The sequence below is a fragment of the Peromyscus maniculatus genome, chromosome 1, assembly GCF_049852395.1.
Source record: "Peromyscus maniculatus bairdii isolate BWxNUB_F1_BW_parent chromosome 1, HU_Pman_BW_mat_3.1, whole genome shotgun sequence".
Lineage (NCBI taxonomy): Eukaryota > Metazoa > Chordata > Mammalia > Rodentia > Cricetidae > Peromyscus > Peromyscus maniculatus.
Window position 1 is genome coordinate 34794103 of NC_134852.1, and position 23774 is coordinate 34817876.

The 23774-nt window shown below is 44.1% G+C and overlaps 1 protein-coding gene across 1 annotated transcript; it reads right to left on the bottom strand.

Annotated features, from left to right (window-relative positions):
* Positions 1-12813: 12813 nt before the first annotated feature.
* On the bottom strand, positions 12814-22255 carry LOC102925552 (cytochrome P450 2A8). Its single transcript, XM_006995850.4, has 9 exons — positions 21941-22255; positions 21559-21721; positions 19376-19525; positions 18522-18682; positions 17209-17385; positions 15713-15854; positions 14443-14630; positions 13729-13870; positions 12814-13253 (listed from the first exon to the last, which is right to left on the bottom strand). Exons 1-9 carry the CDS (start codon positions 22118-22120, stop codon positions 13072-13074), a joined length of 1485 nt encoding a protein of 494 aa, XP_006995912.1. The 5' UTR covers positions 22121-22255; the 3' UTR covers positions 12814-13071.
* Between the last annotated feature and the right edge of the window lie 1519 nt (positions 22256-23774).

Sequence of the window (23774 nt, forward strand, 5' to 3'; positions counted from 1 at the left end):
TGGTGCTGGAGAAGGAGCTGAGAGTTCTATATCTTGACTGCAAGCAGCAGAAGGAGATTGTGTGCCACGCTGGTTGTAACTTGAGCATATAAAAACTTCAGTCTTCCTCCACAGTGACACACTTCCTCCACCAAGGCCACACCTACTCCAACAAGGCCACATCTCCTAATAGCGCCACTCCCTATGGGCCAACCATTCAAACACATGCGTCTATGGGAGCTATAACTCAAACCACCACAGCCATGCAGCAATAGAACAAGAAAGCCTGCCTCAGACAAAGTAGAAGGGGAGAATTGTGCTTCTAAAAGTCACCTCTGGCTGTGGTATACACACTGTGGTACATCCATGCCCACACTCAAACATACACATTTAATTTATTTAATGTAAATGCTACATACAGACATAAACTGACTACTCCCCCTTCCCTCTCTCTCTCTCTCTCTCTCTCTCTCTCTCTCTCTCTCTCTCTCATACAGTATACACACACACACACACACACACACACACACACACACACAAAACTCACTTGTTTTTCAGGACTATGTATCCAGAATTCTTAAAATTTCATAGTTTTCTCAATTTACATTATTCTGTTGCTGGCAATGTAGGATTCATTGGGCTGAGGGCTGAGGGGACTCTATCCCCATACAAGTATTTTCACAGACACTCTAGCAAGCAACCCAGCATCACAAACAAACCATATTATCCCTGTGGATATCTCCTAAAAGGCCTCTGGAAACTTCAACTCAGGGAATCAGAACTTTGGATAACAAAACTATCAAATCCTAAAACTGCTGTGTCTGCAGATTTGAATCTTAGCATCTCAGGCTCTCAGAATCCAATACTCGGAACCTTTCTGTCACTGATGTTGTCCTCGGAGGCCACCATAAACATCTTTGGGAGCTGCATCCCAGCCACTTCTGTGACAGCAAGCGCCAGACTGCCCAGCTGACTATCTCCTCATGATGAGTTGAGCGAGAAAAGGTTGAAAGAAAGAGAAACTGGAGAGACCTGAGACCAGGAGTGGGAGTGGGGTAGGGGATAGCCTTTGTCTTCTAAGACAGAGAGAAAGAAATCAAGAGCAATCAATTCCTCAAACTTCCATCTAGAAATAGGTAACTTGGGGATGTAGAGATAGCATACAATTTAAGAGCATGTGTTGATGTTACAGAGGACCCGTTCAGTTCCCAACACCCACATTGGGCAGCCCACATCGCCTGTAACTCCAACTCCAGGGCCAGACTCCTCTGACCTCCTTGAGCACCTGACCCACTCGTATGCACATTCCCCCACCCAGACATGTCTTCATACACTAATTTAAAATAATAAAAATAAAGCCAAGTGTGGCAGCACAGGCCTTGAAGACCAGCACTCAGTGGGCAGAGGCAAGCAGATCTCTGTGGGCATCAGGCCAGCCTGGTCTACCAGTGAGACCTGCTTCAATATTACTGATGGTTATGATCATGATGATACTTCTTTTAGAAATTGGAATTGAAAATACTGACTTTGTTTTTGTGTTAATCAAATAAAATCAACCTTGGGTCAGAGGCTGAGTTAGCAATTAGTTGACAGAAAGTAATCATAGAAAGTTCAGAGGGTGTCTGAAAGATGACAGAGAGACCCACAGGAAGTACTGGGGAGGGACTTTCTGTGGTGTTTTTGTTTGTTTGTTTGTTTTGTCAGAGCAGAAGGATGGTCTCTTTCAGAGACACTGACTAAGAAGAATGTCAGGTAGTTACTAATCAACCTCTCTGAACTATCAAGTTTTCACCCCAGCCTCCGACTACTAAGTTTTATTGATAAAGAGACCAATAATAGAGATTTAACTAAAAGCTATATTTGGTGGTAGCTACAGGGCCAGTGCCTACAGGGACGGAATTCTCACCAGGCTGTGGCTTTACAAAGACTTACTACTGATAATACACAAGCTTTAGAAAGACCTACTAATGAAAGTCAGAAAAATACTCAGACACAGACAGAGGACTTTAGACAAGAACCTATTGTACCACTGCATAATAAAGATAAAGAGGGGCTGCCCAAAGTTATTAGTAAACCAATCTCAATTTATACAGTTAGTATAGAAGAATGACCAGCAGATGATAGGCACATCCAAGAAAATGCTGAAGTTAAATGGAATCCTGCAGAAATGTTAAATTTGAGGAGATTTAAGGAAGTGGTCAGTTCATATGGTATGCATTCACTCTATGTGGAAAAATGTTAAATTTATAGGCAAGTAAGAACAGAATTATCCCTCAAGACTGGAAAGATTTAGCTACAGCAACACTGGAAGTTGTTCCTCAGTTTCAATGAAATTCATGATGGAGAGAGGAAGCTAGGGTCATAGAACAATGAATAGCGCTACAGGTATTGATATTTCCCAAGACCAGCTTCTTGGTGAAGGCTAGCATGGTGATTTGCAAAGACAGTTTGGATTTGATGATCACATCCTGGCCCTATGCCATATAGCAACTTTGAGTGCTTGGGACAAGGCTAAAGAATCAGGAAAGAAGTCTGAGTCTTTTACTAAAATTATACAAGGCACAAAAGAAGTCTTCATTAATTTTTTGCAAAGATTGATTTTAACTGTAAATAGAATGATATCAGATCCAGAAGTTGGACAAATAGTAACTGAATCTTCGGCTTTTGAAAGTGCTAATTCAGAATGCAAACAGATGATTAGGCCTTTAAAGGCAAGATCAGCACCCATAGATGAATGGATTAGAAATACAGCTGATATTGGATCTCCCATTTATGATGCTACTTTGATAGAAGAAATGATTTTTAAAAATTTTAAGAAAAATCAATATGTCAGACGTTTTAGTTGTGGTAAGCAAGGGCATCTGAAAAGGGATTGTAGGCAAGGTGTTCCTAGAAGCAACGTTTTTTTCTAGAGAAAACTGAAACAGTAGGCCCCAGCTTTCTGGAGTATGCAGAAGGTGTGGCAGAGGCCAGCATTGGACTAATGAATACAGATCAACAAGGGAAGGCAAGGCAACCCTTTGCCAGCAGGAAACACCTTAAGGGGACTCCCCCGGCCCCAATATCAAACTTGGTTCAATTATTCCCTGTCAGCATTGGAGAAACTCATTCATAGAGGAATTAAAAGACTTAATGCCTATTGTTAAAAACCATACTGATCTGGATGTGATCAAGAACCAAATAGCTTCAGTAGATAAAACAAAAATTTCAGGAGAGACCAGAAAACAAGTAATTTTTTGGATGTAACCTTTTTATTATTAGTATTATATATTTTATTTTACAATACCATTCAGTTCTACATATCAGCCATGGGTTGCCCTATTCTCCCCCCTCCCACCCCCTCCCCTTACCCTCAGCCCACCCCCCATTCCCACCTCTTCCAGGACAAGTCCTCCCCCGAGGACTGCAATCAACCTGGTAGACTCAGTCCAGGCAGGTCCAGTCCCTTCCTCCCAGACTGAGCCAAGTGTCCCTGCATAAGCTCCAGGTTTCAAACAGCCAACTCATGCAATAAGCACAGGACTTGGTCCCACTGCCTAGTTGCCTCCCAAACTGATCAAGCCAATCAACTGTCTCACCTATTCAGAGGGCCTGATCCAGTTGGGGGCCCCTCAGCCTTTGGTTCATAGTTCATGTGTTTCCATTCTTTTGGCTATTTTTTTTCAATAATTGAGTAAAACTGAAATTTATTATAAACCACAGTCGTCCTAGGGACCTCCATGCTATATATATAGCCTCTATGGTTCTGTGGGTTGTGGTCTGATTGTTCTTTATTTTATATCTAGAATCGACCTATGAGTGAGTACATACCATAACTGTCTTTCTGGGTTTGGGTTACCTCACTCAGGATGATTTTTTCTAGTTCCATCCATTTGCCTGCAAATTTCATGCTTTCATTGTTTTTCTCTGCTGAGTAGTACTCCATTGTGTATATGTACCACATTTTTTTTCATCCATTCTTCCGTTGATGGGCATCTAGGTTGTTTCCAGGTTCTGGCTATTACAAATAGTGCTGCTATGAACATAGCTGAGCATGTATCTTTATGGTATGAATCAGCATTCCTTGGGTATATGCCCAAGAGTGGGATGGCTGGGTCTTGAGGTAGTTCGATTCCTAATTTTCTGAGAAACCACCATAGTGATTTCCACAGTGGTTGTACAAGTTTACATTCCCACCAACAGTGGAGGAGTGTTCCCTTTGCTCCACATCCTCTCCAACATTGGTTGTCATTGGTGTTTTTGATCGTAGCCATTCTAACAGGTGAAGGTGGTATCTCAGAGTCGTTTTGATTTGCATTTCTCTGACGATTAAGGATGTTGAGCATTTCTTTAAAAGTCTTTCAGCCATTTGTAGTTCTGAAAACAAGTATTTTTGCAAACTTCTATAAATGATTAAAGACCAAAGCTAAAAAAGAGGAATAAATGGCATTGTAATTAAAAATTTAGTAGATATAGGAGCAGATGTAACAATAATTTCATCAAGATTTTAGCATTACATTGCCTCTTCAGGAGGTAAATATTCAACTTCTAGGGATTGGAACTTTATCTCAGGTAAAACTAAGTTCAAAGACAGGCCCAGCGGCGGAGACAAGCAGACGCAGGTAGGCCTGCGACGATGGCCCGCGGAGATAGACGGGCCCGGCGGCGGCGGCGGCGGCGGCGGCGGCGGCGGCAGCGGCGGCGGCGGCAGCAGCGGCGGCGGCAGCGGCAGCCGACAGGGACATTCAGTCCCGGTGGCAGCCGGCAGAGACATTCAGGCCCAGCGGCAGCCCACAGAGGTAGACAGGCCCGGCGGCGGCGACGGCGGCCGACAAGGACATTCAGGCCCGGAGGCAGCCGGCAGAGACATTCAGGCCCAGTGGCGGCCCACAGAGGTAGACAGGCCCAGCGGCGGAGACAAGCAGACACAGGTAGGCCTGTGGCGGCGGCCCACAGTGGTACATGGGCCCAGTGGCGGCCCACAGAGGTAGACGGGCCCGGCAGCAGCGGCCGACAGGGACATACAGGCCCAGCGGCAGCCGGCAGAGATATACAGGCCCGGTGGCGGCCCCCAGAGGCAGACAGACCCAGCAGCAGCTGACAGGGACATACAGGCCCGGCGGCGGACCACAGAGGTAGACAGGCCCAGGGACGGAGACAAGCAGACACAGCTTGGAACAGGGACGCCCCTAACCCCAACACCTGGGGAAGAAGCTATCTCTGTGGGTCGGAACCAGAACAAATCTGAACACTCCGTCTGAGGACAACCCAGGGCCCAGCTGCTGATCCTGTGAAACCCAACAACTTGGAGGTGTTGGTGAGACTACCCTGCTCAGCTGAAACCAATCTGGGAGAGGATTCAGATGCCTACAGTTTAAAGTCTGAAGAAACAAGATCAGCTGAGGAGTTGACAAATGAACAAAACATGACCTGGGAACACAGAAGAAGGCGATACCCAGCCACCAAACCAGATCACCAGAATCATAAGTATATAATTCACCGATTGAAATCAGCTGCCCCTGAAAAAATAGCCCAATAGCACCAATTTAACCAAGAACCCCTACTAAACCAAGACCAAAAATTAGAACAAGAGAGGCACTCTCAGACACAGACACCACCTGCACTGCACAGAGGAAGAGATGAGTAGACGCCAGTGCAAAAATACAGGCAACAACATAAAGACCTATATGGCAACATCAGAACCTAGTGATTCTACACCTGCAAGACCTAAACACACCATGACAGAAGAAACAGAAGAAATCAATCCTAAAAATGACTTTAAGAAGATGATGGAGGCCCTTAAAGAAGAAATGAAACATTCCCTCAAGAGGAAATAAAAACTTTACTTAAAGAGGAAATGAAAAACTACCTTAAAGAGGAAATAAAAACTTTCCTTAAAGATGAAATGAAAAATTCCATTAAAGAGGAAATAAAAAACTCCCTTAAAGAAATGGAAGAAAAAACGAACAAAAAATGGGAAGAAATCAAAGAAAGCCAAAAAAAAGCAATTAAACAGATGAAAGAAATATTCCAAGATCTGAAAAATGAATTTGAGACAATAAAGAAAACACATGCTGAGGGAATGCTAGAAATAGAAATCCTGACTAAACGAATAGGAACTACAGAAATAAGCATAACCAACTGATTGCAAGAGATGGAACAGAGAATCTCTGACACTGAAGACACGATAGAGAAAATAGATTCGTCAGTCAAAGAAAACACTAAAGACAAAAAACTCGTAACACAAAACGTCCAGGAAATTTGGGACACCATGAAAGGACCAAACCTAAGAATAATAGGGATTGAAGAAAGAGAAGAATAACAACTCAAAGGCACAGAAAATATATTCAACAAAATCATAGAAGAAAACTTTCCTAACCTAAAGAAAGAAATACCTATGAAGATACAAGAAGTTTACAGAACACCGAATAGGCTGGATCCAAAAAAAAGTTCCCTCGCCACATAATAATCAAAACACTAAACACACAGAACAAAGAAAAAATATTAAGAGCCGCAAAGGAAAAGGACCAAGTAACATATAAAGGCAAACCCATCAGAATAACACCAGACTACTCAATAGAGACTATGAAAGATAGAAGATCATGGATAAACCTCATGCAGACAACAAGAGACCACAGATGCCAAACCAGACTATTATACCCAGCAAAACTCTCAATCACCATAGGCAGAGTAACAAAATATCCCAGGATAAAACCAGATTTAATCAATACCTGTCCACAAACCCAGCCCTACCGAAAGCACTAGAAGGGAAAATTCAACCCAAAGAAGCTAAACACATCCATGAAAAATCAAGCAATAGATAATCCCACACCAACATACACCACAGAAGGACAACACAACACAACCAAAAAAAATAACAGGAATTAACAATCACTGGTCATTAATATCCATCAATATCAATGGTCTCAACTCACCTATAAAAAGACACAGGTAACAGAATGGATAAGAAAACAGGACCCATCCATCTGCTGCATACAAGAAACACACCTTAACTCCAAAGACAGACACTACCTCCGAGTAAAGGGCTGGGAAAAGGCTTTCCAAGCAAATGGACCTAAGAAACAAGCTGGAGTAGCTATCCTAATATCTAATAAAATAGACTTCAAACTAAAATCAATCAAAAGAGACCAGGATGGACATTACATATTCATCACGGGAAAAATCCACCAAAATGAAGTCTCGATTCTAAACATTTATGCTCCAAAGACAAAAGCACCCACATTCATAAAAGAAACACTACTAAAGTTTAAAATGCACATCAAACCCCACACATTAGTAGTGGGAGATTTTAACACACCACTCTCACCAAAAGATAGATCTACCAGACTGAAACATAACAAAGAAATAAAGGACCTAACAGATGTTATGACTCAAATGGACCTAATAGATATCTACAGAATATTCCATCCTAACACAAAAGAATATACCTTCTTCTCAGCACCCCATGGAATCTTCTCAAAAATTGACCACATGCTTGGACACAAAACAAATCTCAACAGATACAAAAAAAATTGGAATAACCTCCTGTATCTTATCAGACCACCATGCCTTAAAGTTAGATCTCAATAACAACAAAAATTATAGAAAACCCACAAACTCATGGAAACTGAATAATGCCCACCTGAAACATCAATGGGTCAAGGAAGAAATAAAGAAAGAAATTAAAGAGTTCCTAGAATTCAATGAAAATGAAAGTACAACATACCCAAACTTATGGGACACTATGAAAGCAGTGCTAAGAGGAAAATTCATAGCTCTAAATGCACACATAAAGAAGATGGAGCAATCCCATACCAATGAATTAACATACCCATACCAATGAATTAAGCTCTAGAACAAAAAGAAACAAACTCACCCAGGAGAAATAGACGCCAGGAAATAATCAAATTGAGGGCTGAAATCAACGAAATAGAAAACAAGAGAACAATACAAAAAATCAATGAAACAAAGAGTTGGTTCTTTGAAAAAATCAACAAAATAGACAAACCCCTAGCCAAATTAACCAAAAGGCAAAGAGAGAGCACCCAAATTAACAAAATCAGAAATGAAAAGGGAGACATAACAACAGACAACGAGGAACTCCAGAGAATCATCAGATCATACTTCAAAAACCTGTACTCCACAAAAATGGAAAACCAGGAAGAAATGGACAATTTTCTGGATAAATACCACATACAAAAATTAAATCAAGACCAGATAAACCAGTTAAATAGACCAATAACCCCTAAATAAATAGAAACAGTCATCAAAAGTCTCCCAACCAAAAAAAACCCAGGACCAGTTGGTTTCAGTGCAGAATTCTACCAGACTTTCAAAGAAGAACTAATACCAATACTCTTCAAAGTGTCCCACACAATAGAAACAGAAGGAACACTACCAAACTCTTTTTATGAGGCTACAATTACCCTGATACCCAAACCACACAAAGATGCAACAAAGAAAGAGAACTACAGACCAATCTCCCTCATGAACATTGATGCAAAAATACTCAACAGAATACTGGCAAACCGAATCCAAGAATACATCAAAACAATCATCCATCACAACCAAGTAGGATTCATCCCAGGGATGCAAGGATGGTTCAACATACGAAAATCAGTCAATGTAATATACCATATAAACAAACTGAAAGACAAAAACCACATGATCATCTCCTTAGATGCTGAAAAAGCCTTTGACAAAATCCAACATCCCTTCATGATAAAGGTCTTAGAAAGATTAGGAATACAAGGAACATTTCTAAACATAATAAAAGCAATTTATAGCAAGCCAACAGCAAACATCAAATTAAATGGAGAGAAACTCAAAGCGATACCACTAAATTCAGGAACAAGACAAGGCTGTCCACTCTCCCCATATTTATTCAATATAGTACTAGAAGTTCTAGCTAGAGCAATAAGACAACAAAAGGAGATCAAAGGGATACAAATTGGCAAGGAAGAAGTCAAACTTTCACTATTTGCAGATGATATGATAGTATACATAAGTGACCCCAAAAACTCTACCAGGGAACTCCTACAGCTGATAAGCTCCTTCAGTAAAGTGGCAGGATACAAGATCAACTCCAAAAAATCAGTAGCCCTCCTATACACAAATGATAAAAGGGCTGAGAAAGAAGTCAGAGAAACATCACCCTTTACAATAGCCACAAATAATATAAAATACCTTGGGATAACACTAACTAAACAAGTGAAGGACCTTTTTGATAAGAACTTTAAATCTCTAAAGAAAGAAATTGAAGAAGATATCAGAAAATGCAAGGATCTCCCATGCTCATGGATAGGTAGGATTAACATAGTAAAAATGGCAATCTTACCAAAAGCAATCTACAGATTCAATGCAATCCCCATCAAAATCCCAACACAATTCTTCACAGACTTGGAAAGAAAAATACTCAACTTTATATGGAAAAACAAAAGACCCAGGATAGCTAAAAGAATCCTATACGATAAGGCAACCCTTGGAGGCATCACCATCCCTGACCTCAAACTCTACTATAGAGCTATAGTAATAAAAACAGCTTGGTACTGGTATAAAAACTGACATACGGACCAATGGAATCGAATTGAAGACCCTGACATTAATCCATGCACATATGAACACCTGGTTTTTGACAAAGGAGCCAAAACTATACAATGGAACAAAGAAAGTATCTTCAACAAATGGTGCTGGCACAACTGGATCTCAATATGTAAAAGATTACAAATAGATCCATATCTGTCACCGTGCACAAAACTAAAGTCCAAGTGGATCAAAGACCTAAACATAAATGCAGTTACACTAAACTTAATAGAAAAGAAAATAGGAAGCACTCTTGAACGCATTGGCACCGGAGACCATTTCCTAAATAAAACACCAACAGCACAGACCCTGAGCACAACCATTAATAAATGGGACCTCTCGAAACTGAGAAGCTTTTGCAGGGCAAAAGACACAGTCAATAAGACGAAAAGACAGCCAACAGATTGGGAAAAGATCTTCACCAACCCCACATTTGACAGAGGATTGATCTCCACAATATATAAAGAACTCAAGAAACTAGGCATCAAAGTACTGAACAGTCCAGTTAAAAAATGGGCTAAAGAGCTAAACAGAGAATTCACAAAACAAGAACTACAAATGGCTGAAAGACATTTAAAGAAATGCTCAACATCCTTAATCATCAGAGAAATGCAAATCAAAACGACTCTGAGATACCACCTTACACCTGTTAGAATGGCTACGATCAAAAACACCAATGACAGTCAATGTTGGAGAGGATGTGGAGCAAAGGGAACACTCCTCCACTGTTGGTGGGAATGTAAACTTGTACAACCACTGTGGAAATCAGTATGGTGGTTTCTCAGAAAATTAGGAATCGAACTACCTCAAGACCCAGCCATCCCACTCTTGGGCATATACCCAAGGAATGCTGATTCATACCATAAAGATACATGCTCAGTTATGTTCATCACAGCACTATTTGTAATAGCCAGAACCTGGAAACAACCTAGATGCCCATCAACGGAAGAATGGATGAAAAAAATGTGGTACATATACACAATGGAGTACTACTCAGCAGAGAAAAACAATGAAAGCATGAAATTTGCAGGCAAATGGATGGAACTAGAAAAAATCATCCTGAGTGAGGTAACCCAAACCCAGAAAGACAGTTATGGTATGTACTCACTCATAGGTCGATTCTAGATATAAAATAAAGAACAATCAGACCACAACCCATAGAACCATAGAGGCTATATATATAGCATGGAGGTCCCTAGGACGACTGTGGCTTATAATAAATTTCAGTTTTACTCAATTATTGAAAAAAAATAGCCACAAGAATGGAAACACATGAACTATGAACCAAAGGCTGAGGGGCCCCCAGCTGGATCAGGCCCTCTGAATAGGTGAGACAGTTGATTGGCTTGATCAGTTTGGGAGGCAACTAGGCAGTGGGACCAAGTCCTGTGCTCATTGCATGAGTTGGCTGTTTGAAACCTGGAACTTATGCAGGGACACTTGGCTCAGTCTGGGAGGAAGGGACTGGACCTCCCCTGGACTGAGTCTACCAGGTTGATCGCAGTCCTCGGGGGAGGACTTGTCCTGGAGGAGGTGGGAATGGAGGGTGGGCTGGGAGTAAGGGGAGGGTGTGGGAGGGGGAAGAATAGGGGAACCCATGGCTGATATGTAGAACTGAATGGTATTGTAAAATAAAAAAAATATATATATATATATAAAAACTAAGTTCAAGGTGGGTAGTGTGTATAGGGCCAGAGGACAGATATATGTGGCTAATATATCACTAAATTTATGGGGATGTGCTTTCCATCTCACCTTTCTAGGTGAGTCGGAGTTTCTTCCTTATGGTATTTAATATTGTTTCTTTGTTTTGTGCTTTTGACATCTTAACCATAATATGTTGTGGACAATTTCTTCTCTGATCGTGTGTGTTAGAGTTTCAAATGTTTCTGATGTTTGGAAACATTTGGGGAATTTTCTTGTGTAATTTTGTTGACAGAATCTTCATACTTTCTGCTTTTATCTCAACTCCTTTCTATATCCTTGGACTATTGGAATATTGAATATCTCAGAATTATTGCAAGTGTAGGTCATGCTCATTCTTTTCTTTATTGATGTTTGAATACATTTTTAGATGTATTTGCTTTTATTTATATGCATATGATTGTTTTGCTGGCATGTGTGTAAGGGCAATGCATACATGCCTAGTGCTTGAAGAAGCTAGGAAAGGACATTGGATGTCCTGGAACTGAAGTTACAGGAGGTTATGAGCCCATGGGGGCTCTGAGAATTAACCCAGGTCCTCTACAAGAGCTGCTCTTAACTCCAGCCATCACTGCAGCTCGGAAGATAATATTTTCTCAACCTTGCCCTGCAGCCCTGATATTCTCCCTTCTCCTTGGTCCAGTGTATTACTGATTATTTCCACTGTGCTTTTTCATTTGCTTTTGTTTCACTGAGTTTTTCATTCCCAAATCTTTATCATGTTGTTTTCATTCTAAATTTCCTTGCTGAACTTCTTTTCCACCTTGCTGTCTTTTTCATCCATATTACTAATTCCTCGGGTGTTCTTACCATCTTCTCTCCTGTGTGCCTGACTCTCCTCCCCAGGTCCTAGACTGATTTCCTTAGCGCATTCATCCAGAATATCCTTTTTGAGGTCATTCATCATTTTTGCTAGAAAACTTTTAAGATGCTCATCTGATCTTTCACCCATTTCCATATCTTCAGCAGGACCAATCCTGCTGTTTCCTGTGTGTCTAGGCCGCAGTTAAATGAGTCCTCTGCTTTCCCTCCTGCTGCTGGGGAGCCAAATGGCTGGCACTGTTTTCAACTCAGCCCTCTGGTTCGGGTGCATCATCCTTCAGTCTTTCTGTGCTTTCAGCTAGCCTATAATGCCTTGTGGACTTCCAAAGCTAAAGCTTTTCCCCTCTTTGTCTCCCTTTGGAATGGAGTCTACAGTTTTCTCATCCTTACTGGTCTTCAACAGACCACACAAAAATACTTCTAGTCAACTATCCTACCTAAAAGTTCTTTTTATTGTTTTTTTTTTTTAATCTTTGAGTCAGAATCTCACAATCTAGCACTAACTGGCCTATAACTCACAACATAGCCCAGGCTAGCCTTACACTGGCAGCAATTGCCCTGTTTTGTAATGCTCAAGTAATGGAATTAGCAGGAGTGAGCCCTAGCCAGGCCAGTAACTTGAACATTCTAAACCTCAGTCTTGTCATCTGCAGGACAGACATGAATACAGTTCCCTTTCCCATGTGGGTTCCTGAGGACTAAGACAGCAGACAGTGTATTGCTTTTCCTATGAAATTCACACCGAACTCTTGTGCAATCAACAATAGCTTTAATTATTACAATCAGTGTTCAGATACTAGGGACAGTCTCTCATCCCACCTTTGAAGAACCTGTCTTCAGGAAGGTGAGCACTCTACTCAGTTGTTCTCTGGGTGTAACACATCAAGCCCCAGATTTCCCTCTAATTTTCATGCTGTCCTTTAGCCCCACCCCCATTGGACCCACCCCATTAGCCCCTCCCTCTTTCTGGACATGCTCACTGTCTCCACCCAGCAGGGTTCCTGCTTAGCGAGGCAGGAAGCTCATTGTGAATCTTCGAGGGATTGTGCCAAAGCCGACATATTGTGGGGACACGTCTATGTCTTGGGGTGCCTGTGGAGACTTGAAGTGGAAGTTCTGCATAATGGTTGTGAAGAAGATGAAAAGCTCCATCTTAGCCAGGTTTTCTCCAAAACAGTATCGCTTTCCTGGAGAAGAGAAGAGGTAGAGGGTGGAAGTGAAGCCAATTGTCATGTCACCTCACCCTATGCCAGGCCGGCAGCTGGATTCCCCAAGGAGAAGGACCTGCAGCACTGTAGTCTGAAGGATGGCTCTGAGCCTCTGTACCCCTTGTACATGGAGGGGAGGTGACCCATGACAAGCTGGCACAATGAGAAGTCTAAATGCCCCTCCAACTAATAGACTCTCAAGTATGGCTGCTCTGCTATCACCTACTAAATCTTGTCTATGACTCAGACTCAGCCTGAGCCTCGATTTTTCCTATCTCTGAGAGGGGTTTGATCATGCCTCTCCTTTGGCCTGAGTCCACAAGGAAATTGCATTTGGTTGGCTGGAAGGCAGACTCCAACAGTAAATTCCAAACTGGAGACAGGTCCAACACTACACTTGAGAGAGAGGAGCCAGGAAGTGTTAGCCCTGGGGGTATGAACAGGGCCCTCTTACCAATGGAAAAGGGCACAAAAGCATTGCTCTTCTTAAACTGCCCCTGGTCATCCAGAAAGTGCTGGGGGTCAAAGTCGTTGGGATTGGAGAAGAACTGGGGGTCCTTCAGCACAGAACTCAGTATGGGAAAAACATCCGTGCCCTGAAAGAGAGGAGCCATGGAGACTGATGAGGCCGGATGAGAGATGAGCATCCTCAGAGATCACAGGATTGGAAGGAAGAGGAGAAAGTTGAGGAAGAAGCATCAGGGAATGAGGTTAACATGCCTGGGACAGGTTCTCTTGGAGAAGTGGCAGTTAGTGCTTTCTAAGATCATTGGAGCAACACAGACTCTGTGTCTCCTGGGACAGGTTGTTGGGGAATGAGCAAACTCGTGTCTATCAATTTAGGAGGTCCTGGGACTGGGAGGTTCACACTCCCGGACACAGAAGAGGGTTTGGGATGCTTAGGGATTGTATGCCTTGGCAGAATGCTTAGAGGATAAGAGACTCTTTAGCATAAGAAACAAGTTCTAGAGAAATGGGCTCATGTTCCTTACAACAGGAGTTTGCTAAACATAGGGTTGATCCCTGGACAATCTGAGGGAGACCCAGGATCCAGGGGACTCTGAGCAGCTCGGCTGAAAGGGCATGATGAGGGAGCAAATGTTTGTTTGAGAAGAAAGGACAGTGCGGAATATTCCTGAACGTTCCTTCAGGCTGGGCAGAGCAGCACCTTGGGTATGAGGAAGTCCCGAAACTTGATGTCCTTGGTGGTGCTACGAGGTACACCTAAAGGAATTACGTCTACAAATCTCTGGATCTCATGGATCACAGCCTCGGTGTAGGGCATCTTCAAATGGTCCTCGTACTTGGGCGGCCGGTTCCTGCCAATCACCTGGTCAATTTCCTCATGCATCTTAGCTGAGAAGAGAAGATATGCTTATGTGTCTAAAAATATAGAATATAGATTAAATATGCAAATCCAAATGGTAATGTGGAATTATGGGTGGTGTCTTGTAGATCATTTGCAGTAGATGTTGGCCATATTTGGTGCTGGAGTAGGGTTCCATTAACCTTCTTGGGCCAGAATCACATGCATTTGCAAAAAGAGACTTAGAGAATAACCCAAGAAGAACAGATAAGGGACCTTGTATGATGGAGAGTAGTTTACAAATTGGTTCAGACCTTCACCGTGTTTAAAACAGCTAGTGAGACTCGGCTTAAGATGAGTAGTTTGCAGGGACAGACTAGCACCCCAGGATCCCCACTGATGCTGCGCTCCAGACATACCCTGCTCTAAACAAGGCAACCAGTCAAATGCATCCCAATGACCTGAAACATCACTATAGCAACATCGTTGAACATAACCCAGAACTAGAGCCAGTGGACCAATCCAGCCTGAGCAGGTCTTAGGTGCATGCTGAGTAAAGCAAATTGTATCTTTGAGTGAACTTTTAGGGAAAATGACCCATTTACCATCTTATGCCTGCATGTGATTGGACATGCCCATGATTAATACTACATGCACTGTGGGAAACGACATGCCTAATTAACAGAGGCTTACATAACTCAAGCCTATCAATCAAAACACAAAACTACCCACACCCTACCCCTACCAATCAACTCTTCCTCTTCTTGAACCCACAAAGGGAAACCCTAGACAATAACCAAGGCTCCTCCTCAGCAAATCCTGCTCAGCCCACTGCTCCTCTGCAGTGTAGCTATTCATTTTGCTTTCCCCTTGAATTGGAAAATTCCCTCAAGGCTTTGCCATTTGTTGTACTTCTTCAGAAGAAGATGGTAAGAACCTGGAGAAGCTGGTCAGATGGTGATCAGCACTAACAAGTGGATGTCTATCACATCAGTCTTTCTCCTGTCTCTGCATATCAGAGACTTTCTGAGGACCCAGAGATCTGGGAGAGCTGGGGTTAGGGTAGCCCATTTCTGGAACATTGTGGGGCGGGGGTATGCGGCCTCCACTTTCCTGTGCTCGGTAGCCTTACCTGCAATGTGAGGGTTCTTCATGAGGAGCAGGAAGCCATAACGCATGGTTGTGCTGACAGTCTCTGTGCCCCCGAAGAAAAGGTTCAGTGTGGTCGACAACAGGTTCCTCATGTGAAACTGAGTTTGGGGGTTCTTCTTCTCCTATAGGGAGAAGAGCATTTATGATGAGTCCGTTATCACTCCTTGGGGAACTACTGGAAGTTTCCCTTGGATTCACTTATCTTGGTTAAGATTAAGGTGGGAAGAGAGACCCTGATCAACCAGCTCTCCCCAGGTGATGGTTCTTCCCAAGAACTTCTTCCTTGGTCTTTTCCTGGGTGAATCTCTGTCCTTTTGCTATCAACTTAGTTGGAAGTTGATTAAATAGTAATGATGTTTTTAAAAAGAGGAGGGAAAGAGGAGGAGGTAAGAAAGGGGAGAGAAAGAGAGGATAGAGACAAAGGGGTGATGAAACTTAGGAGCAGTTCCTATGAGATGGAGAATCAGAATTTGGAGTGGAAGCATCTTACTCCTTCTCAAGTGTGTGTGTGTGTGTGTGTGTGTGTGTGTGTGTGTGTGTGCGCGCGCGCACGCGCGCGCACGCGCACGCGCGCGCTGATTATTTGAGGGTACATATGTGCATGTGGATGTCCATACCCATGAATATACATGAGGCAACCAGAGGAGACCATTGGGTATCTTCTCTCATTTTCTGCCTTTTTCCTTTGAGACAGGGGTCTGGCATTGAACCTGGCTGACTGTCCAGCAACCTTTTGGGATCCACATGTCTCCACCCTCCAATGCTGAGAAAGCAGGCACCCATGGCCATGTATGGCTCCTCATGTGGGTTCTGGTGATTCAAAACCGGGTCCTCACACCTATGCCGTGAGCACTCTTAGCCCCTGAGCCTCTCTCCAGCCTCACTTTTGGTCCTTGGAAACACAGATTACATAAATCCTCATTTTATTTCTTAAAGATGGGGAATGGACATACAGGTGAACATGAGGCCCCTCCGTGATCACATTGTGAAGCCAGGTCACCTATTCCCATGGGTATCTGAGGACCAGGGTAGGAGAGATTGGAGACAATGCTGGTTAAAGGAAGGACCCTGCCTTGGAGCCACAGAGACCAGGTTTCAGCCAGAGCCCTCTGCTCCCTGCAGCCTGACCCCAGACAAGCAGCCTAGCCTGACCCCAGACAAGCAGCTTAGCATTTTCCTAATTCTAGACCTAGGTACAGAGTGGAATGTGCTCCCAAGTCAGTGTTGGTTCTAAGTGGGTGAACATTGTCAAACACTGAAAACCAGCGCCTGGCACCTGGTGGCGCTGTGGGGGTGGCTGGTGTGCATGTTTGCACACACTTGTCCTCTCATAAGGGCTCAGTAGCTGGGTGAGTGGCATTAATCATGATGAGAGGGGTGAGGATTACTATGCTGGGAGCTAACGTGCATGATCCTCTGCTCCTGCCCCACCCAACCCCAGGCTTTGAACCATCCACCAACAGCTACTGGGAGCACCTCCTGCATGCGGATGAGGAAGGAGTCGATGAAGTCCCGGGGGGAATTGGGATCCAAGGTGCGCTGGTTCCGTTCCACCTTCCTGGCTATGAAGTCCTCCAGCCCCTGTATCTCCTTGTAGGCCCGCTGCTGGGGTCCTGGCAGGTGCTTCATCACTGAATAGAACATCTCAAAGAGCTGGGATGGGAGAGAGGAAACAGTGGGAGGACAGCTGTCAGCATCAGGACCCAAGGGAATGGGACCTGAGAAGGAGCAGAGAAGGCTTCAAAACCTTCCTCTGCTTCCTAGGTATTTAGTTGCTGGTTGAAGGGACCCACATGATTATGTTTCCATGTGGGTTTATCCACAAATTTGGGTAAGATGAACGGGGGCATATCTGCAGCATCAGTTATTAGGGTAAAAACTGATAAAGGCAGAAACCCATGTACGTATTCAGCCGAGGTTGGATGGAAAGACATCTTGGTGTGTCATTGTTGGGTGGGTCTGTTGTGGCAACCCCCAAGTGGCTAGGCACTCAGAAAGGCCAGGCTGGCACAGCTTTCCAGATAACTGTTTGCATTTGAGTTGTGGGTTGCTATGCATGTGTCTAAGTATTAAGTGAGGTTGTTTGCCAGTGTCACAGTGGAGAAAACTTGGGTGTAAGTGTTTGAGTGTTCAAGTGCATTGCCTAGAGTACTCCCGTGAGATTCACTGAATGGCCCTGGCTGGAAAACATGTCTGTGAGTGTGTGTAGTTAACCTATCCAGGTCATTGTGTGTTTGGAGTCTCAGCTGAGGCACCTGTTCAGATTTTCACTTATCTATGTGGACTGAACAGGTAACCCTTGTATGAATATTTTTAAAAAGCATTTGTGATGCTTACTTTAATTATGTGTATGTGTCTCTGCATAGGTGTGTGTACATGATTGCAGGTACTAAAGATGTTGGATCCCCTGGAGCTGGAGTTTAGGCTGTTGTAAGCTACTTAAAGTGAGTGGTAGGATATAAATTTAGGTCCATTTCTCTGAGTGTGAAGTCATCCAGAAGGGCTCAATAGTAGCAACTGTCAGAGGTTACGGTAACTGGATGGATGGAAGGGCTGTGTCTATTTGCACGCTCTGATTTGGTTGGCATCTATTGAGATGACCAGTTGCCATGGGGATTCCATATCGGTACCTTTCTTAGGATTTGATCTCATTATTTAGCTGTCCAAGATGGGAGCGTATCTGAGGAGATCATGTCCAGAGAAGGATGTTTGGTGGAGGCACTGGTGGCCAGGCCAGGATTCTGCGGGAGGATTTCATAGGGGCTCCAGCTGAGGCTCGAAGTGGTTACCTGTCCAGTTGAAGTAGCTGTGAACTGGAAACTCCGCATCATCATGCCCAACAGCGACAGGAATTCTTTGTTGTCGTACTCAAAGCGGTCCCCAAACACAATGGAACTGATGATATTAGAGACGGTTCGGCTCATGTAGAAGGTGGGATCTATATTAGCACCTGCGAGTCAGGCCAGAGTTGAAAGGGAAGGAGGTTGGAGGAGCAGGGCTCAGCTGACGGCAGTGTTAGCACCAGAGATTGGTGCCTTTCCCGAAGTTCCCACTGTCCGTCTCAACACGTGACTGTGGTGATATTTTATTTGTGCTGAAATGTGGTGATATTTTAATTTGTGCTTTAATAAATAAAGCTTGCCTGGAGATCAGAGGGAAAAGGCCAGCCGTTATAAATAAACAAAGTCAGGCAGCGGTAGCACACGCCCTTAATCCTATCACTTGGCAGGCAAGATCTCCGCGTGTTCAAGGCCACACTGGAAACAGAGCCAGTTGTGGTGGCACATGCCTTAATTCCAACACGAGTTAACCATGGAGGTCTGGAGGTCTGTACAGACAGACAGAAAGTGTCAGAGCTGGGCAGGAAGAGGAAGTGATGTAGCTGGATCAGATGGCAGAAGCAAATCAGAACAGCGAGGCATATGTGTGTGTGTAGACAGGAAGTAACGCGCATTTGGAATCTGCAGAGTTGGTGAGGTGAGGCTGGCTGGTGGCTTTCCCTATTTCCCTGATCTCTCTACAGCCTTCATCCCTATATTTGGCTCCGTGTTTTTTATTTAATAAGACCATTTAGAAATTCATCTACACATGACTCTTCAGAATCTGCTATTTCTCTTATGGACTCCGTGACCCTCCACCTTACCATTTGTGTCCCGAAAGGCCTGTATGAGGAAGCCCGCCTCCTCTATGATCCTCTCCTCGATGCCACGCTTGCCGAAGCCGAAGTCCCTCAGTGTGGAGATGGAGAAGCGCCTCAGTTGCTTGGACCGCTCCCCGGAGCTCAACAGTACACCTGGGGAACCAGACACCGGCACCGGAAGAGGTTAGAGAGGTATGTTTGGGCAGTCTGGTCCCTCTGACAAATTCCTGGAGAGTGTGGGGTTGGGCAAAGGGCTGGAATGGGAGAGGTGGGTAAAAGGAAGAATGAGAAAGCCAGGGAGCTGGGAAACTTGAGAAAGATCCAAATTCAGAGTGAGTGTCAGAGACAGAGACACTGAGACAACAGTAAAAAGAAGAAAGAGGAACTGGAGAGACAGCTCAGCAGTTAAGAGCACTTAGCTTCCAGCTAATCAGAGTTGGATTCCCTGGATCCATGTGTTAGCTCACAGAAGTCTGTAACTCCAGTTCCAGGGAATCCGATGCCCACTTCTAGCCTCCATGGGCACAAGGAAGGCACATGGTACAGGGACATCATGCAGGTAAAACAAATATAAAAAATAAATAAAAACAATTATTAAACCAGGCGGCGGTGGCACACGCCTTTAATCCCAGAATTTAGGAGGCAGAGGCAGGTGGATCTCTGTGAGTTCGAGGCCAGCCTGGTCTACACTGAGAAACCTTATCTCAAAAAACAAAACAAAATTATTAAATGTTTTTTAAAGAGAGAGTGAGAGGCTGTGTCAGGATAGATGGCAACACAGAGAGACAAGGAGAAAATCTAAAGGAAAGACGGAAGAGGATCACAAGACATGAGATTTGGATGGATTTAAAAATCGTTGACTAAACTGGCTGTGGTGGTATGCCCTTTACTCCCAACACTCTGGAGGTGGAGGCGGGTGGATCTGAGTTCGAGGCCAGCCTGGTCTACAGAGTGAGTTCCAGGACAGGCAGGGCTATTACACAGAGAAAGCCTGTCTCAAAAAACAAAATAAAAATAAAAATCGTGACTGAACTAGATAAAAATCTAAAAATCTAAAACTAGATTTTTAAAACTAGATAAAATCTAAAAAAAAATCTAAACTGAACTAGATAAAGAGAAATATGGGCAGAGTCTAGAGACATGGGTCTCTAAAACAGACATCAAGTAAGATTTTCACAGAGGAAGAAGAAACAGAGGGAGGGGTTGCTGGAGAACAAGCACATTGCTAAGAGTAACTAATTGAAAAGATTCTGGGATGAAGTTGAAACCTGAATTACGAAACAGGATCCCAGCAGGCATTAAGTTGATATCCCTGGGAGGCCTGTTCCTTTCGGAAGGAAAACAGAGGAGCAGTGGGTTTTGGGGGGTGTGGGGAGTGAGCTGGGAGGGAGGGAGGGAGGGGAGCATTTGTTTGGCATGTATTGTATGAGAGAAGAATGAATAAAAAGAGTTGGCATAGTCTGGGGCTGAAGGAATGATTCAGTGGTTAGCAACTGCTGTTGCTAAGAACAGAGTTCAGTTCCACAAGCACCTGTAACTCTGGCTCCCTGACATCTGATGCCCTCTGCTGGCCCTCATAGACACAGGTGCGTGGTACGTGTGTGTGTGTGTGTGTGTGTGTGTGTGTGTGTGTGTGTGTGTGTGTGTGTGTGTGTGTGTTTCCCCGCGTGCGCGCGCGCGCGCGCGCACGCACACAGAGTTAAAAATAAAGCAAACCATTTTATTTAAAAACAAAAACAAACAGGCCAGAGAGTGATGGCGCATGTCTTTAATCCCAGAACTTGGGAGGTAGAGATAGATGAATCTTTGAGTTAGAGGCCAGCCTGGTCGACAGAGGGAGTTTCAGGACAGCCAAGGTGGTTATATAGAGAAACTCTGTCTCAAAACAAAAAACAAAAAAATTAAAAAAAAAAAAAAAAACAATTTTTTTTTAAGTCTGTAAGATCCGGGAAGGGATACCCAGGAAGAGAAATCAGCAAGACACTAACAGAAACACTGAAATGCAGGGAGAATAGGATGTAGAAATTCTAAAACAATTCAGAGGTACACAGAACAAATTAGCATTGAACAGGCAAATGGATCAAAGACCAGAGAAAGAGCTTGGAGTGTGTGCAGGTGAGTTGGGGAAGACTATGGAACCTGCAGCCACACATCTGTCTGGCCTAATCCCCCCACTGTCACCTCACCATAGCCTTTGAAGAACCAGTTCAGGAAAGCTTGCTCTCCGCGGCCACCGAATTCCTCAGCCTGGTCAATCAGAGCCTCCTTCACTGCGTCATACCCCCACAGTACCACAACAGGACGAGACCCCAGGTAGATAGTGAACACAGGACCATACTGCTCCCTGATCTGCGAGAGTGATGCGAGGAGTTAGTTATACAAGTCATTCTTTGAACTGCCCATGTCCTGATGTCAGGTACTTGGGATGCATTAGGAGCTGGCTATCACACCCCTACACCCCCTTTCCTATGTCTGCATTCTGACCTAGTCAGTCTTCTGCCCTGGAACCCCAGACACACTGAGCATGCTACGCACCCCAAACTCACCCCTCTCCCTGCCCAGTACTACCTTTGAAAGAGAGTCACGAAACTTCTCTGTGTCCAGTTCCAGGAGGTTCCCAATGAAGGGCAAGGGGGTGGGTCCTGGAGGCATCTTCCCCAACAGTCTCCTCTGCCTCCACACAGACATTATGATCATGATGCTGAGGCAGGTCAGCACAGCCACCAGGAGCATCCCTGAAGCCAGCATGGTGGCAGTGAGAGGGACAGGTAGATGATGACCTGGGACAGTGAGCCTTTATACTCTAGGCTGAGGTGAGATTTTGGCTCCTGTTTAATAATTTCCTCCCAACTGTTGCCTTGTCATGCAACTGCCTTGGTTGTGACACCAGCAGGAAAGAAGGAGGAGGTGTCAGCCTCTGGGCTGGTTTTCATGGAGTGGATTCTAGGAGAGGAGAAAGGATGCCAGGGTTGCGTAACGGAATGTGAGTGCGATTAGGAAACTTCCAGAAAGGAAGAGATACCTACATCTGCATGTAAAGCACCCAAAGAGAGGGTTGAGGGTCTCAACTAGAGAAAGTACTTCACACACAGGGATTTGGGGTTTTAGAAAGAATCCAAGGGTTTGCATTTTGATTGCACAGGACATGCTTGCTGTAGAATTAGACACTTTTGTGAGAAGGCACGTAGGTTAACAGTATTAGGAGGGGAGATTCCAGGGTCACCATCTGAAGATGTGGGGTGAGTTGAAGAACCAGACCTGTGGGTGTGGAGTTCCTGGCAAGTGACATATATGGAATGTCCAGTAGAATCCTGCAGTCAGAACCTGGGTCCAGGTGTTCATCTTAGCTTTGATGCTGTACAGTCTCCCAGTACCAAGAGTTCTTTAAAAAGCCGCATAGTGAGGCCATGATTGACACCGTATAACCATATAACCAATATTTTCCAAAGCCCACATGTGGGGGGAAAGGGGGTTCAGGCTAGAGTCACGTGACTCTGGAACCTTACACAGAGTTGGAAGGAAGGCAGTGAAAGTTGCAGTTGGCAGAGGGGTTGACCTGGTCTTACAAAGCTGTGATACCAGCCTCCAACCGCCACAACTGCCCCCAAAGTTCCCAATTAGTTTTTAGTTAAATTAGATTGTAAAATTGCTCACACAATGGTCACAGTGACCGGTTGCCTTCAAAGTATGCTTATACCTATAGCTCTGGTTGCTCTCAGCCTTTCACCGAAGCCTCTTTTTACAGTAGAAAAAAAAAAAAACAGTGCAGAGACACTTAATTGGCCCAGGTGCTGGGAAAAGAACACAGAATGTCAGCCCTAAATATATGGGGCATCTTTACCAACTATAGTTGTGAACTCAGGATATCCCTTCTCTTTGCTGGCCTCAGTGTCCCATGTGGCCGGATGGATGTTATTGGATGGATAGTGAAGAACATGATTGAAGCTGAGGTTAGGATCTTAATCTTATCCTGATGTTGTGATGTGACCCTGAAAAGGGGCCATTATTGTCTGAGCCTTATGGGACCAGTGACAACATCTTTCACGCTATTTCAGTGGATCATGTACTAGTGAGGTCATGAAAGTTACCAACAACAACAGAGGTGCTCAGTAAATGGCAGCTGTTTAATTTTGTAGCTAGTGGAGTTTACTAATGTGAAGCTGGCAGAGATTTTCTTCATGGTCTCCTCTGGCTTTCACCTCCTCTAGTCTAACTATCCCAAAGTCTCTTCTTTTGGGAGGTAAGAAAGGAGAGGAGGAGTATTTCAAGAAGGACTCACTCTCTCATCCTCCCTCACTCAGCCAAGGCTGCTTTACTGCATTTGAGGGCAGGGAGCTTTCCCTCCCCATGGGAGACAGAAAGACAGAAAGGAAGATTGGACACCACAGGAATCAAGAGGGGA